Source organism: Centroberyx gerrardi, chromosome 24 (assembly GCF_048128805.1).
Source record: "Centroberyx gerrardi isolate f3 chromosome 24, fCenGer3.hap1.cur.20231027, whole genome shotgun sequence".
Classification (NCBI taxonomy): domain Eukaryota; kingdom Metazoa; phylum Chordata; class Actinopteri; order Beryciformes; family Berycidae; genus Centroberyx; species Centroberyx gerrardi.
The window spans coordinates 12700354-12714361 of record NC_136020.1 but is presented as its reverse complement, the minus strand read 5'-3'; the positions used below and the strand labels follow the sequence as shown (position 1 = coordinate 12714361).

At 42.3% G+C, this 14008-nt stretch overlaps 1 protein-coding gene across 2 annotated transcripts; it reads left to right on the top strand.

The window, feature by feature from the left end:
- Window positions 1-3073: 3073 nt before the first annotated feature.
- On the top strand, window positions 3074-12264 carry rassf8b (Ras association domain family member 8b). Of its 2 annotated transcripts, none has more exons than XM_071909658.1 (8): window positions 3074-3185; window positions 5207-5557; window positions 6210-6406; window positions 6800-7003; window positions 7800-7874; window positions 8908-9030; window positions 11137-11263; window positions 12149-12264. In XM_071909658.1, exons 1-8 carry the CDS (start codon window positions 3074-3076, stop codon window positions 12262-12264), a joined length of 1305 nt encoding a protein of 434 aa, XP_071765759.1. The 2 variants fall into 2 exon arrangements, with proteins under 2 accessions (XP_071765759.1, XP_071765758.1); XM_071909657.1 differs by having other exon boundaries at window positions 6210-6419; window positions 6804-7003.
- Window positions 12265-14008: the final 1744 nt, after the last annotated feature.

Sequence of the window (14008 nt, the reverse complement as noted above, 5' to 3'; positions counted from 1 at the left end):
ATATCTACCACAGCCATGGCACTTTATGGCATATCCAGTATCACATCATTTATTGGTATACTGTGTCTTATGCAACCTTGTCATAGTTTTGAACCTTTGTTAAGAAGCTGAAGGCAAGAACAACTCAGCTATTACTTCTCAGTCGAGCTTTTCCAGTGGACAGCGCCCCTCAGATTAGGAATGGTTTCACTTACATTTAACTCATGACAGATGTTTCTTGCAGCAAGCATGACATGTTTGCTGCCCCGGCTTCTCTACCCGAACCACCTAACCAAAAGGTGAATAAACAACGATTTGACCTGTGCATGCTTCAACTGCAAAGGATTCAAATGAGCTTATTTAATGTCAGATTGTATTTTCTTTAGCATACTTTGCTGCAGCTTGGTCAGAAAAATCGATTAACACTTGGTTTTAAGTGTTAGCTGTTTTTGAAAGCTGTATTATCTGTCTTTTCCTGTTAGTCCCGCTGCCACAGGTGTCACCCATACCAGAAATGTTGGCCCTCTCTCCACTGGAAGGTGCTTTGGATAAATGTGTCCACCTGTATCCAATCAAATAAAAATCTATCATCCTCGCTCATCCTTTTACACTCCAACCCTCTGCTCTCCTTTTCATCCACCCACACCTACTGCCTACTTCCCCGTTTGAAGAAGAGTGAAGAAGAGTGCGCGGCGTAATGTGGTCTCCAGTAGGAAAAGGCCTCCAGGGCGACCGGTGGTTATATTGCAGGAGGAATGGGAGTTCCGTTCCAGCTGTGATGAAGATGGAAGGGGTCTAAATTGTTCAGGGAGGCCTCGGGCGATATCGAAGTCAAGGATCAGAGCCGAGCTGATGGCCTAGTCAGGAAAAAGGATAGCCGCTGCCCAGTAGGTTTGCAGGAGTCTGAGCATTAGGCGTCTGCTCCTGCACCGCTGCGATCTGCACTGTTGCGTCGGCCCGCTGTCACGGCCTTGCCAGGTTCGTAATGACTGCCTCGCTGCTGAGGTGCTTGTGTCAGCAGTTTGAAATGGCTCTCATTCTGTGTGCGGGCGGCCACCAACCGCTGTAAGCTTTCCTGTGCTGGCACCGCTGAGTGAAAAAGATATTGGATGTGGCCTGTTAGACGGTCAGAATCACTGCACCAAACCTTTATTGCACTTGCAGTTGTTCGCTTACAGTAAGCTGAGGTCACTGTGTACAACCAGGTGGCGTTTGTTTGGTTGTTAATCGTAATTTTAGCTGTTTCTATTGATACTGTAATATGTCTCACTAAATCTTGCTCTGTTCCCTTGCTCCCGCCCCATGAGTCTATTTCACTGTAGAAGTTGTTGATATGTCTCTGCACCAGTATCAGCAAGATACATTCCTCTACATTTCTTGTACTTGGCAAATAAAGTGATTCTAATATTAGAGGAAAAATCCACTCTCTAACATGTTAACACTGTTTAGAGCTATTGCGATGGACCTTGCATTTCCAGGCCCATTTTGTTGTTTGGTGGTGTATAACCACCAAACGACCACCATGTTTAACTTGCAGCTGAATGCGAGTTCACGCCTATATTCTCAAGGCATTCTGGGAAATGTAGGAAATCACTAACTGCAATAGAAGTAGGGTGAGGAAAAGTGGGTATAACAAAAAGGTAAATTACACTTCATCACAAAATAACTGCTGGAATGCACTGAGCAACACAGATTGATGATATACAGCATAACAGTGTAAGAGTATCTGAGGGTTGAATTTTCGTTGTTTTTGTTGTCATGCTATTGTCTGCCCCCAGAGGCAAAATGCAATCAATTTAACAAATGAATTTAGTTTTAAAGCTAAAGGGCAAAATATTATTTCAAAGTAAATAACAATTCTGGTGATCTAGGAGTTTCAGTGACTGGGGGTTTAAGGGTCCATGGTATGTAAACTCAAAAATGAATAATTATGATTTTTTCCATTTGGTTGATGAATATTTAGGATCAGCATGTCATAGCAATAGAGCTGAGTGCATCCCAACTCAACTAGAAGACCCCCAGCCAGTCATGAATATTTATAAAATACCAGTAGTCCAAGGAGACTCATTTTAATATCATACAGACCTAGCGGACTTGCTCGCATCCCCACTTACCATCTACAAATCAGAAATCTTGCCCCTCATCATCTTGGGTTAGAAGGAGGGGGAGAGGTAGGGAAAAATTGGGTGTGTTCGTGGTTGTTCGTCGTTTTTTGGGTATTTTTGAATTTGAACTGAATACTTACATTGTTTTAAAAAGTTAGCACTGGCAGCTTTAATAGTTCTTGTCTATGATATTCTTTATACGGAAGAGGATTAGGGCCACATATGAAAAATTTATTTGAGTTCTGACATTAATCTCAGAATTCCGAGAATAATGTAAGAATTCTGAGAAAAGTCAGAATTCTGAGTTTAGGGAATAGTTCACCCAAAAATTTAAATTCGGTCATTATCTACTCATTCTCATGCCAGTACAAACTCGGGTGAGTGTTTTTTCTTCATACAACTTACCTGGAGTTCTCCAGGCTCGCTGCTGGAGGAGCTTCTTCCAGTGAATGGGAAGTGAATGGGGAGCTGGACGTTCTGCTTCAAAAAGGGCAATAAATGTCCATAAAATTACTCCATAAAGCTTGTGTAGTATAATCAAAGTCTTCTGACGCCTGACGATCGCTCTATGAGTCGAAAAAAACGTAATTTGATCCATTACTTCATGAAAATCCGAGTCGATCGCCATTGCATGTACTTCCGCATTACCAAACCTCGTGAGGCCACCGTGGCCGCACAAGGTTTGTGTGTGCGATAGTGCGCGACCTCCATCTCGTGAGGAATCTCAGAATTCTGAGAATAAAGTCAGAACTCAGAATTCTGACTTTAAAGAAGAATTCTGACTTTAAAGAAGAATTCTGACTTCAAATTTTTCACACGGCCCTAATCCTCTAACGTATCTTTACAATTCAAGTATAACTGAATATTTTTACTCCTGCACATTTCTTACTGGCAGCAGGCCTGTAACTTTCGTTTCTTCCTTTTTTCCTAAAGGATGGCTGACAGAATATTGTTAGCACCCCCTTGTGGTGTGGAGGAATGAGGGCTGGATGAAGGCCATGGAGCTGAAAGTTTGGGTGGACGGAGTGCAGCGGATCGTGTGCGGGGTCACAGAGTTCACCACATGCCAGGAGGTGGTCATCGCTCTGGCACAAGCCATCGGTAAGTTCAAGGCACTGCTTACTCACCACAGTGTATGAGCAACAATGTGCTGAGCTCTTTTCCTGCACAGGTGGAAGAAGATACACAGAAAGAATGTGAGTGGCAATTATGTGTCATTGTTAGTTTTTATGTTGGGGAATTCACAACCCAAATCCCAGACATAAATGCACATGAGCGTCTGTACAAAGAGGTGGATAATCCAAATGCGAATGACAAAGACCAGCGCAGAATTGTTGAATAAAGAGAGCGAGATAAAATTTTCTCCGCCTGGCTCCCAGGCTGAAAAACTTTAACAGCTCCTGGTGTAAATGATGTTTTGTCTATTATTAATTCCTCCTGTGGGGATTCTGTGCTGTTGGTCGTGTGCAGTGTTGTCAAGGCAGCTTGTCAGACGAACTGGAGATGATAGATTGCACTGAAATGAAAAGTGACTACAGGGCACAAGTAGAGATTTTCACCATAAATGAGCTGCGCAAAACGAGATGAGTCACACAATAGACTTTTGCTTCATTGACATGCTCTGGACAAAGAAATGGGTTGGCACCTTGCTTCTGTTAGTCATTGGATATGTATATATTTTATTCCATATTCACATTTTTTGTTCTTTTGTGTGGTTGGCTGAAGCATAATTCAAACCCTTTACCTGTCTGTCATTCACAACAAATGTGTCACAGATAGAGGAAATTATTTTGTGACTGGCTTTCCATTATGCTCTCCCTTATATGAATTTAGGTTTAATGGGGAACAGTCAACTTCAGAAATGCTGCATGTTATTCCTATGGTACAGAATAGTCCAGACAATATTTGTGAACATGAACAACTCTCTCCCCAACCTAGAAACCGGGAAATTAAAGAGTCAGACTTGAGATGTCATCAGGCATAATATGGAGCTTCTGCATAGAAAATAAAATAAACATTCTGTGGATCCACAAAATCAGTCTCCCATTCATTCTGTATGGAGCAACTTCAGACTTTATACCTGATGACATGAAGTTTAAGTTTTCTTATCTCTGGTTTTGGGAAGGCTTTGTGCACATTCACAAATGGCGACTGGACCATCCAAGACCATAAGCATAACATATACGAATTCTTAAATTGAGTGATGTTCCCCTTTTAAAATGGACAGATTTATCACTTGCCTTTTTCTACAGGGATTGCACACTAGCTCCAGATAGATTTCTTGGAGAGTTAAAATGCATGTGTCTTTCACAGTGACAGTCAAGCAGGAATTATGGCGTTCACTGTCTTTTGTGCTCCCCATGCCTTTTGTCCGGGCCGGGGCACTTTGATGTGAATGGCTGTAAGCTTAAGCCATAGTGATGAATGTGCTTCTTTTATGAGGGCACTTACTGTGCAAGAAGGGGGGTGTCCTACTCTTATCTGTATGTGTACAGACACGCACGCAGGCATGCTCTCTCTCACACACACACAGACACACACACACAGGCTTGAACCATTAAACCTCCCTTTTTATAACACTATCCCTTTTTGTTGAGTTGAATTTTCCCGCTGTAAAGTTCTTTCACTGAACACATTGGTACATCTCTTTGAATCTACCTACGGTGCGCAAGCGTGGGAGAGTTGTGAATGCATTTAATGAATCTGCTGTAGTGAACCTTTCATGCTCTTTACTACTGTAGTTAGCTTACTTTTTAGCTGTTTTTTAAATAGGCAATTTCACCAAGAAGACAACTTTATTTACAGCATATCAGTTCATATCAGAAGGTCCACTGGGCATTTACACCATGAGGGCATATATTTCTAGTATGGATCCCCCCTAGTGTATAAAGGCGATAAATATGTAGGGTGAGAACTCACAGTTCTCTTCTTACAATTTATATTTTTATTATTATTTTTGAAGCAACAGTCCACTGAAACACACGCACATTTCAGGCAATGTCTTCCTCCCCCTAGTGTAAATGCCATGATCTAATCATTTAGCTGTAAATGAGCAGTCATTAGTCAAGCAATTTGTGCAACTGAACACTTCATGAATCTAATTTTCTTTTCTTTTCTCTCAGGACGCACCGGCAGATACACTTTAATCGAGAAATGGCGGGACACAGAACGTCACCTGGCTCCGCATGAAAACCCCGTGGTGTCCCTCAACAAGTGGGGTCAGTATGCCAGCGACGTTCAGCTCATCCTCCAGCGAACCGGCCCGTCGGTCAGCGAGCGGCCCACGTCCGACGGTCAGGCCCGCGGCCCGGAGCGCGGCTTCTACCGGCAGAGCCTCCCGCCCCTGGCCAAGCTCCGCCCCTCGGTGGCAGACCGCTCGCTCAAACGCAGGGAACCCAAGCGCAAGTCTCTGACCTTCACCGGAGGGGCCAAGGGTCTCCGGGACATATTTGGGAGAAGCCGTGATGCAGAAGGTAGCGTATTTAGGTCCTGTGTTTCTTCAGCTATAAGTCACTGTCATGTTTCCAGTGGATCCCCACATAAGACTTGGAGTATCTAGTATGTAGCCTGGGTCCCAGGAGGGGACTGAATGTACTAAATTTGGGTTCTGAGATGATTTATGTATGGAAGAAAAAGACTGTGATGCACAGGGGAAATTTTTTGTCAATGCTGTTAGGCAACATAGACTAAGGAGTTGTTTTGTTATTGTTGCAGAGATTATATGTCAGCTTATTGTTGTCAGGGAACATCTTAATTGCTTTTTGACCTTGGGTCTTAGTTTGTTTCTTTTTGCTAGGATTTGCTGAGTGCTGATCTTATACGTTGTGAAATATTTGCCTTGTGCATCACCACCCTGAAGCATAAAAACAACACTAATATGTTTGGAACTTTAATCTTTTTTCTTTATTTAGTCTTTATTTATAGTAAGGAGATGCCTCCCACCAGGAACCAGACCCATCGAAATATCTTATTACAGTGGTTAACAGTGCTTGTCATTAGTTGTGGACATACTGTATATGGATTTATTTTTATCTCCATTTCTGCAAGTTGACATTTCTGTACGAGTGCCTGCTTTTGTATATATCTCTCTCTGTCCCTCCATCCATCCATCCATTCATTACCCAGCCAAGCAGGCACAGCAGCGCGGTGTGAATCTGAGCCTGACCAGGGTCGGAGGTGGCGGACTAGCGTCTGTCCCCGGGAGTCCGGCCAGAGAGCTGAGCCGGCTGGTGCAGCTGCAGAAGGACAAACTGCAGGCCCTGGAGAGCCGCCTGCTGGGCTGCGAGGCCGAGCTGCGAGACTGGGAGGAGGCCGCCGGCGAGGCCAGCGAGGTCAGTAACACCACAGCTGCCGGGGCGACTTTATTTACAAGAAGAGGAGACGTGTGCGTATCCAGCCTCGTCAGCCCAGGTGCTGGGTAGAAGCACTAATGGAAAGATATATCTGCACACTGGATTCAAGCTCCCAGTACTTTATTGAATCTTTATTGCATTTTTGCTCTATTACTCATCTGATAAAGCTGAACCTGCACCCTTCCCTCCTACATAAATTGCATTTTCAGAACCCTTATTATGTCCTCTGATGTATTTCAAGCTTTATGTCACTGTCTACATCTTACTACTTACTATTTATAATTGCTATTGCTTTTTTATTAGTATTTTATGTTCTCTTTGGGGCAGTAAAGATTTCAAGTCTATTCAATTTCCATTCGCCAGGGAGGGAACCTGGAGGAGGAGCTGCTGCTTCTGGAGCAGCAGGTGAGGAGGAACGAGGCTGAGGTGGAGGAGGAGGAATTCTGGCAGAACGAGCTGCAGATCGAGCAGGAGAGCGAGCGGCAGCTTCGGCAGCAGCTAGCGGAGCTGCAGAGCCGCATACGGGACTGTGAGGCTAAACTGGTGGAGTACCTCACCCGCATACAGGTGAGCACCGGGTGACCCAGGACCTCACCCTTCTCCCCTGGATGCTAGCTGGTTGGGTTCATATATAGACAGCATGTATATACACTACCAGTCAAAAGTTTGGACACACACATTTTTGTTTATTTTTAATATTTTCCACATTTTAGAATAATAGTATAACCATCAAAACTATGAAATAGCACAAATGGATATATTTTAGATTCTTTAAAGTAGCCGCCCTTTGCCTTGATGGAAAGGCAAAGGCTTTGGAAAGAAATTCATACATAGGCATCAACTTCACTATTTATATTTGTCTAAGTAACAAATTTCAGGCATTTAAGCATAAGCCTTTAGATCAAAATGGCTTTAAGATAATGAAAAACATAGTACTTATACATACAATACACTACCAGTACTTTTGACTGGTAGTGTATATTAGAACCCTTTTTATTTCCCATGCAATCTGCCTGTACATCTTGGTTACATGATTTTTTCAAATTTTTGTGTATATGAAATCTAAACCATAGTCATGACCCATGACCTTTTAAAATGCACAAACAATAATTACTGCTGTTTGCCTTTGTAGTGCAGTGTAGTGTTCTCATTTCTTTCTGTGGAGATCATTTTCATTGCAGTTCCGCTTTCTTAGATTGTATCAAATGGAAATTAATCTACAGGTATATTCTGAGAAATGAGAGAGATAATGCAACAAATGTCACACATAAGCCCATTTCAGGTCCATGGCATTATGAGTATGCAGAGTGTGTGTTTGCTCATAGCACAGTGTGTTACTCTTATTATCTGTTCTGTCCTGTAGAGTATGGAGGTGGGGCTGGAGCAGGAGCGGCTGCAGCAAGAGGCAGAGCTCAACCAGCAGGCCAATGAGGAGGAGGTACGACCCCGTCCTGACACCTTATCCCACCTTGGTTACCAAAACACAAACCATAGCATGCAAACAGACATGGATGTATTGTTGTTGATTTACAAAGATCTCATCCAGCTCTCTATGGATGAAGATCATCTCAGTTATGCAAATGTTAATATTTTAACTTGAATGAGTTTACTTTCCAGAGTTTGTCCCACACAGAATCAATTAAATCAACTCAAATCAACCAAATCAAGTAAAATTTATTTAAAGCACATTTTACACAGACATGTCACTTTATACACACACTTAGAACAATAAAGAAGGCAAGCAAAGATGTTTTAGTAATAACAATTATAAAGTGATAACCAAGCTCAAAATAACTAATATAAGCACAACACAGAACAGAAAAAGAGAGAGAGTGTGTGTGAGCATGTGTATGTATGTGTGACCACACATGTAGCTTTGTAAAGAGCCACCTCCATTCACAATACAACCCTATTTCAGGGGTGCATGCAACTCTAAATAATGCATATGCATAGATCTTAGCTTGCTTTTCAGAAATGTAATCCAATCACCATTCAAATCCAATCACCAGTCAACCACAAGCACTGACCAGATTCTGAATTATTAAGTGTCTGTTCAGTCTAATAAATCTGTGGTTCCCAAAATGGCATTTGAAACCCCTCGGGGATGCTTTAGCGGTTCTGTGTGGCCCCAGAAATTGACAAACTGGTTAATTTTAGTATTATTTCATACACTAGAATAGAAGCGCTTTGTTGTGCGATTCTCAGCTAAATCATATCTAACAGCAAATATCTTCTTGGATGGGGATATCTGGGACAAATCTGATCAGTTGAGAGACATTAGCCCAATGTAAATCTAATAAGGTATCTTAAACATGACCAAGTTTAGAAACCCCCATCCTAACCAGAGATGAGTATGACACATAACACTGTGTTGTCTTTCACATCTTCTATGTGGCTGACATTTTGTTTGCTGTTAATATTCTTGAAGATTATTTGCATGAGCATTGGCTTTCACATCCTGTGTGTTTCAGGTGCGAGTCCAGCTGGGCAAAGTGAGGACGGAGTTGGAGATGCACAGCCAACACACGGCGCGGCTGGAGAGCAGCTGCAGGGCGTTGGACCGCTCGCTTGGACAGTCCAGCAAGAGACTACAGGTCCAGTTCATATTTTACTGTTTGTATTTGATTTTGCTTTCCAAACTCAGAACTTTATAAGGAACTTGATGGCAGTAGAGCGCATACCTCTGCCAGCAGTCTGCAATTGTCAAGATACGCCAGTTCCACATGTTGGATTTTCACCAAAAGTTAATAATTTCTTCCATGCCCCATTACCAACAACCCATTTTCATGACTGGACCTGAAATGGGACATGAGATCTGTCTGTTCAAATTCTAGCCACTTTTAAGCATTTTAGCTGATTATCACAATGACCAATCAGCTCTATATCTGTTCAGTGGCCATTAGTGCTGCCCTTCTACCACTGGAACAAATTTTGGAAAAATTAGCAGGGCGGTTAAGTCTAAACTGGAAATGAGCTCTCCAGTGCCACCATGCTATTTGACTGGGCCAATAATGGAGGGTTTGCCTCTTCTTCTGTGTGCTGATGGGCACACAAAGTTTTGTGGTATTAATTCAATCCGTTCGGAAGTTGTATGCCTTTTTATGAGAAGCCATGCCCACTACCACGCCCCCCTTTGGCCAACTGGTGTGAAAAGTTAATCAGTTCTTCCTTGCCCCATGACCAATGTTTCTACAAAGTGTTGTGCAAATATATTCATAACTGTTTGAGATATCCTGCTAACAGACAAACAGACAGAATGGGGCGAAAACCTAATAATTACTAGAAGGGCACTCAGAGAGCGCAGACCTCCGCCAAGGTTTGTGCTATTACTGCTTGTTCGTGAGTCGGATCCGGATCCACTCCAAAAATTAATGGGTTCTTCCTTGGCCCATGCTACACCCTTCCACGAAGTTTCATGAAAATCGGGCCAGTAGTTTTTCCGTAATCCTGCTAACAGACAAACAAACGGCACCGAAAACATAACCTTAACATAACATTTTGCTTAAAAAAAATGGCTGTTCCAATTACAGCATGTTACTCCACAGGAAGATCATTCCATGTGGAAGATGGTTAAGTTTGATTTCAGAAAATGTTTTTTAAACATTCTCATTAAACAAGTCAGATAGGCTTGGCTCCATGGGGTGTGAAGACTTGAACGCTCGCTGTCTGAAAGGTCCTCTGAACGCAGGTGAACCCACAGACATCTAAGCTCATTTAGTTCTGGGCAGTGAAGCAAAGTTTAATCTCTGGCTTCCAGGGATGTATGCTGTATCCTTGGCTGCTTATATCCCAGTATGGATTGAACTGCTGTATGTACAGGCCAGGTCCAGCAGGGTGTGGGAAGTGTGAGGTAATGAGAAGGGGAAGGGAGGAGGGTATTACAGCATTCTTTGGCTGATTAGAGAGGGGCCTGAGTAAGTCCACAACCCCTTGGCTTCAGTTGCATAACCTTCTGGGAATGAACTCATCTCAGCCCAAAAAATTCCTCTTTACCCATTTTGACTGTAGTCCCTTATGGATTTCACCTATTAAATCCACCTCAGTCGCAAAGGGTAGATGAAATGGAGGGGGGTGGAGGATGTAGATCAAATGGAGGGGGGTGGAGGTTAAAAAAATAAAGATTTTGAAGCCTGAAAGAAATGAGACATGGATTGTGTAAAACAGGGTACTGTCCTTCAAAAGGCTTGCACTGTTTACTGTCCTGTTGTCCCTGTGTATCGGTATGTACTTTGTAACTCTACACTGAATGTCTGAAATATTAGGAACATCTTCCTGATATTGAGTTGCAGCCCCTTTTTACACAATCCACATCTCAGTTGTCTCAAAGCTTAAAAACTCTTCTGCAACTCGTCTGCTTCTCTTTATCTACATCTCCTCCTTTGTGATTGGTATAGATTTAATAAGGGAAATCAATAAGGGATAATGGCTTTTACCTGGATTCACCTCATCAGTGTACTTCATGAAAAGAGCAAGTGTCCCTAATATTTTGGACATTCAGTGTATGTTTTTTATGTCAAGACAAATTCCAGTACATTCATTGCACTCAGCGGTGCAATGAACTCTGATTCTGCACTCAATATTAGGAAGGTAGTCATAATATTTCACACAGTCACATTATTCGACTTACACACCTTCTTTACATTACGTCAGTCTTAGGCGAAGCCCTCTGTTTGGTTCTCATGGTGTTTTTCCCCCCACAGGAGAAGGAGCAGGAGCTGGAGCAGCTGACAAAGGAGCTGCGACAGGTCAACCTCCAGCAGTTCATTCAGCAGACTGGTACCAAGGTCACCGTGCTGCCTGCCCAGCCCACTGAGGAGAATAACAATGGTACACACACACACACACACACACACACACATACTAGTGACTCTATGACTTGTCACAATATCATCACCTTGGTAAGAAATTCAATTGAAGACATGTAAATTAGGAAATTGACATGCATGTTGTTGTAGTATAAATATGGACGCAGTGCCACCTTGTGGTCGTACTGAGCATGACAGGTTGGACTTCAGCTGGTGAGGCAGTTGGACCTGAAGGCTGTTGTGCTGTAACTGTTTAACATAACAACCCCACTGCTTGGACCAGATCACTAGAAGTCATGAAAATACTGCAAGACTGTCACAAGACTGTTATTTGGTAGAGTGCCTTAAAGAAGAATTTAACAAGTTGAACAGTTGTAATTCATTCATCACTATTAGAGTCTAATTTTGACTATAAGGGACTATAAGGGAAGAGCTATTTGGTGGACACAACCTTTTTTCTATGGTAGTGTTTTAAGTTCAGAAACAGGAAATGTATTGTTATCTTCAGATTTTTTTTTCCTGTCACCTTTATCATCTTGCTGTGCTGCAGCTCCAGACTTTACACCTGATGATATCTCAGGTTTGATATCCACCATTTGAAAAAAACGGCACCTTCTCTTTTAATAGCACACATTTATAAGAAATGCTGGTACTGGATAATGGCTAGATGATAAATGATAGTGACCCAAATTATTGTATAGTAAGAAGAAAGAAGAAAGAAGAAGTAAGATTGTCCTAGAAAGATTGTCCTAGAATCCTAAGAATCCTCTGTTATTCCTATAATCTAGGACCTGGATCATAGGAATAACACAGAGGATTCTTAAATTCAGTAGTATCCGCCCCTCTTTATGGCTGGCTAATCGATTAACAGTCCGCTTCTGTGTTTTTCCCAACCCTTTTGCTACAGAAGTGGAGTCTGGCTCTCTGAAGCGACTCGGCTCTTCACGCCTCTTACCCAGCGACCTCCGGACTCTTCAGAACGCCGTCTCCTCCAGTCTCAACCCCGAGGGCATCTACGTTTGACCCTAAACTGTCTCGGAGCCGTTATTTGGGCGGCAGGGCTGCCTGGCCATTACCAGGACTCGTCCCTGTAGCCGGAAGGCCGCAGAATCGGTCCCCCCATGAGCCCAAGTGTCCAAACTGCTGAAAAGGGGGACGCAGGCAAATTATTACCATGGAGGATCAATACAGTGTCACAACAACAAAAAAACTTTGACCAGAAAGCCTACATCTGTTTTACATCTTTCCCTCTGTGCTCAAAAATCCTGCATTGGCTTGTCTTCCATCATGCTAGGACTGAAAGTCAAACTGATGTCAATACACACACATGCGCAAACCTTACGTTTTAAATCTGCTGTATGTAGGACAGAGGGTGAGCGAACACTCCGGTCCTTTAGTCTACAAAGGCTGCGTTTGATTTTGATTTTAGCCTTGCGTGGGAAACTTTGACGTGTTTCTGATGACTGAGGAGGTTTGAGGCACTGCAGATTAATTGTTAGTTCTGCACTGTTTTACACAGACATAAGTTATCAGGATGGAAGGTTTGGACACCTATATACACACATGCATACATGAGTACAGGCACTAACACAGACACGCACCACACCTATGCTATAACCATAGCCATATCTGATTGCCTTACTCTGGTGTTGCTAATTTTAAAGCCAGAGGTCAATATGTCTATATTTCAGTGTCACAACAAAACACAAGGTAGCTACTGTACACTATGCACCATATAAATGTAATATTTGACAAATCACCATTTCAGGTGATTCATAGTCACAGTTACTGATGTCAATATAACTGAACAATGGCTCAAATCTTTTTTTTTCACCTATGAGTTTGAATTTTTGTGTTGGTGTTTGAACGGAAGAAGAAGATCCCACATATTTTCCATGTTTAGACTGCAATGAAAAAATATTAACCCATCAGATATAATAAATGAGTCAAGAAGAAACAAACAAAAAGAAAACAGATTTAAAGCCCCCTCCAGTGGCCTCATCAGCTATTCAACGTCTTTTTTTTTTTTTTAAACTCCAGAAGTAAGTCATTAGTTTGGCAGGAACAACTGATTCCTGCAGATGCCTGTCATGTCGCCCTAGGTTCAAATTGGAAATTTGAATAGAGTGATGAGGTTGCTGGAGGCCTTGGAGCCTGCAGAGTAAATCCAGCCTCTATTATAAACTTTGCCCACAGTGACTTCTTACCCCAGTCTGACCACTAGGGGGCAACAAAACATATGTTATTCTGATAGGAGTCTTCCATGTTCTCTATTTACTACACCTGTCTTCATTCATTTCCTTGATCCATGTAATACTGTGTGTATTGTTTTGTAACATAGACTCAGCACTTTAATTTTCAACGTATCATTTGAGGTGCCACTTACAATGTTGGGCAAGCGTTTGATGTGTTTTGCTGTGTTCCTCAAGCAGGGAAAGACACACACACACATACACACACACACACACACTCACTCACTCTAGAAGCAGTATTATGCCCACAGGCTCTATTCATTTCTCTATGTTCCCCCTCATTTGTAACATTTTAATGAAGTAACTGTGCCGTGTGTTTACTAATTATTTCTCTGAACTAAAGATGTCTCATATGAACCAAAGCTAGTGTGACAACAAAAACATTATAGCAGTTACATGAATGTACCTTTTTTTTTTTTTATACGAGTGCAACATATGCCCACAGCGTACTTCTCTGAGTCAAATAGTAGTTGTTTTCACGGTTTGTTTTAGTCTTGTGTGCCAGATGGGTGGGC

Coding starts and splice junctions, on each gene's coding strand:
- rassf8b (XM_071909657.1), top strand. CDS start 3,074: ATGAAGGCCATGGAGCTGAAAGTTTGGGTGGACGGAGTGCAGCGGATC. Junction 7,004..7,799: donor AGTACCTCACCCGCATACAG/GTGAGCACCGGG, acceptor TCTGTCCTGTAG/AGTATGGAGGTGGGGCTGGA. Junction 11,264..12,148: donor CACTGAGGAGAATAACAATG/GTACACACACAC, acceptor CTTTTGCTACAG/AAGTGGAGTCTGGCTCTCTG.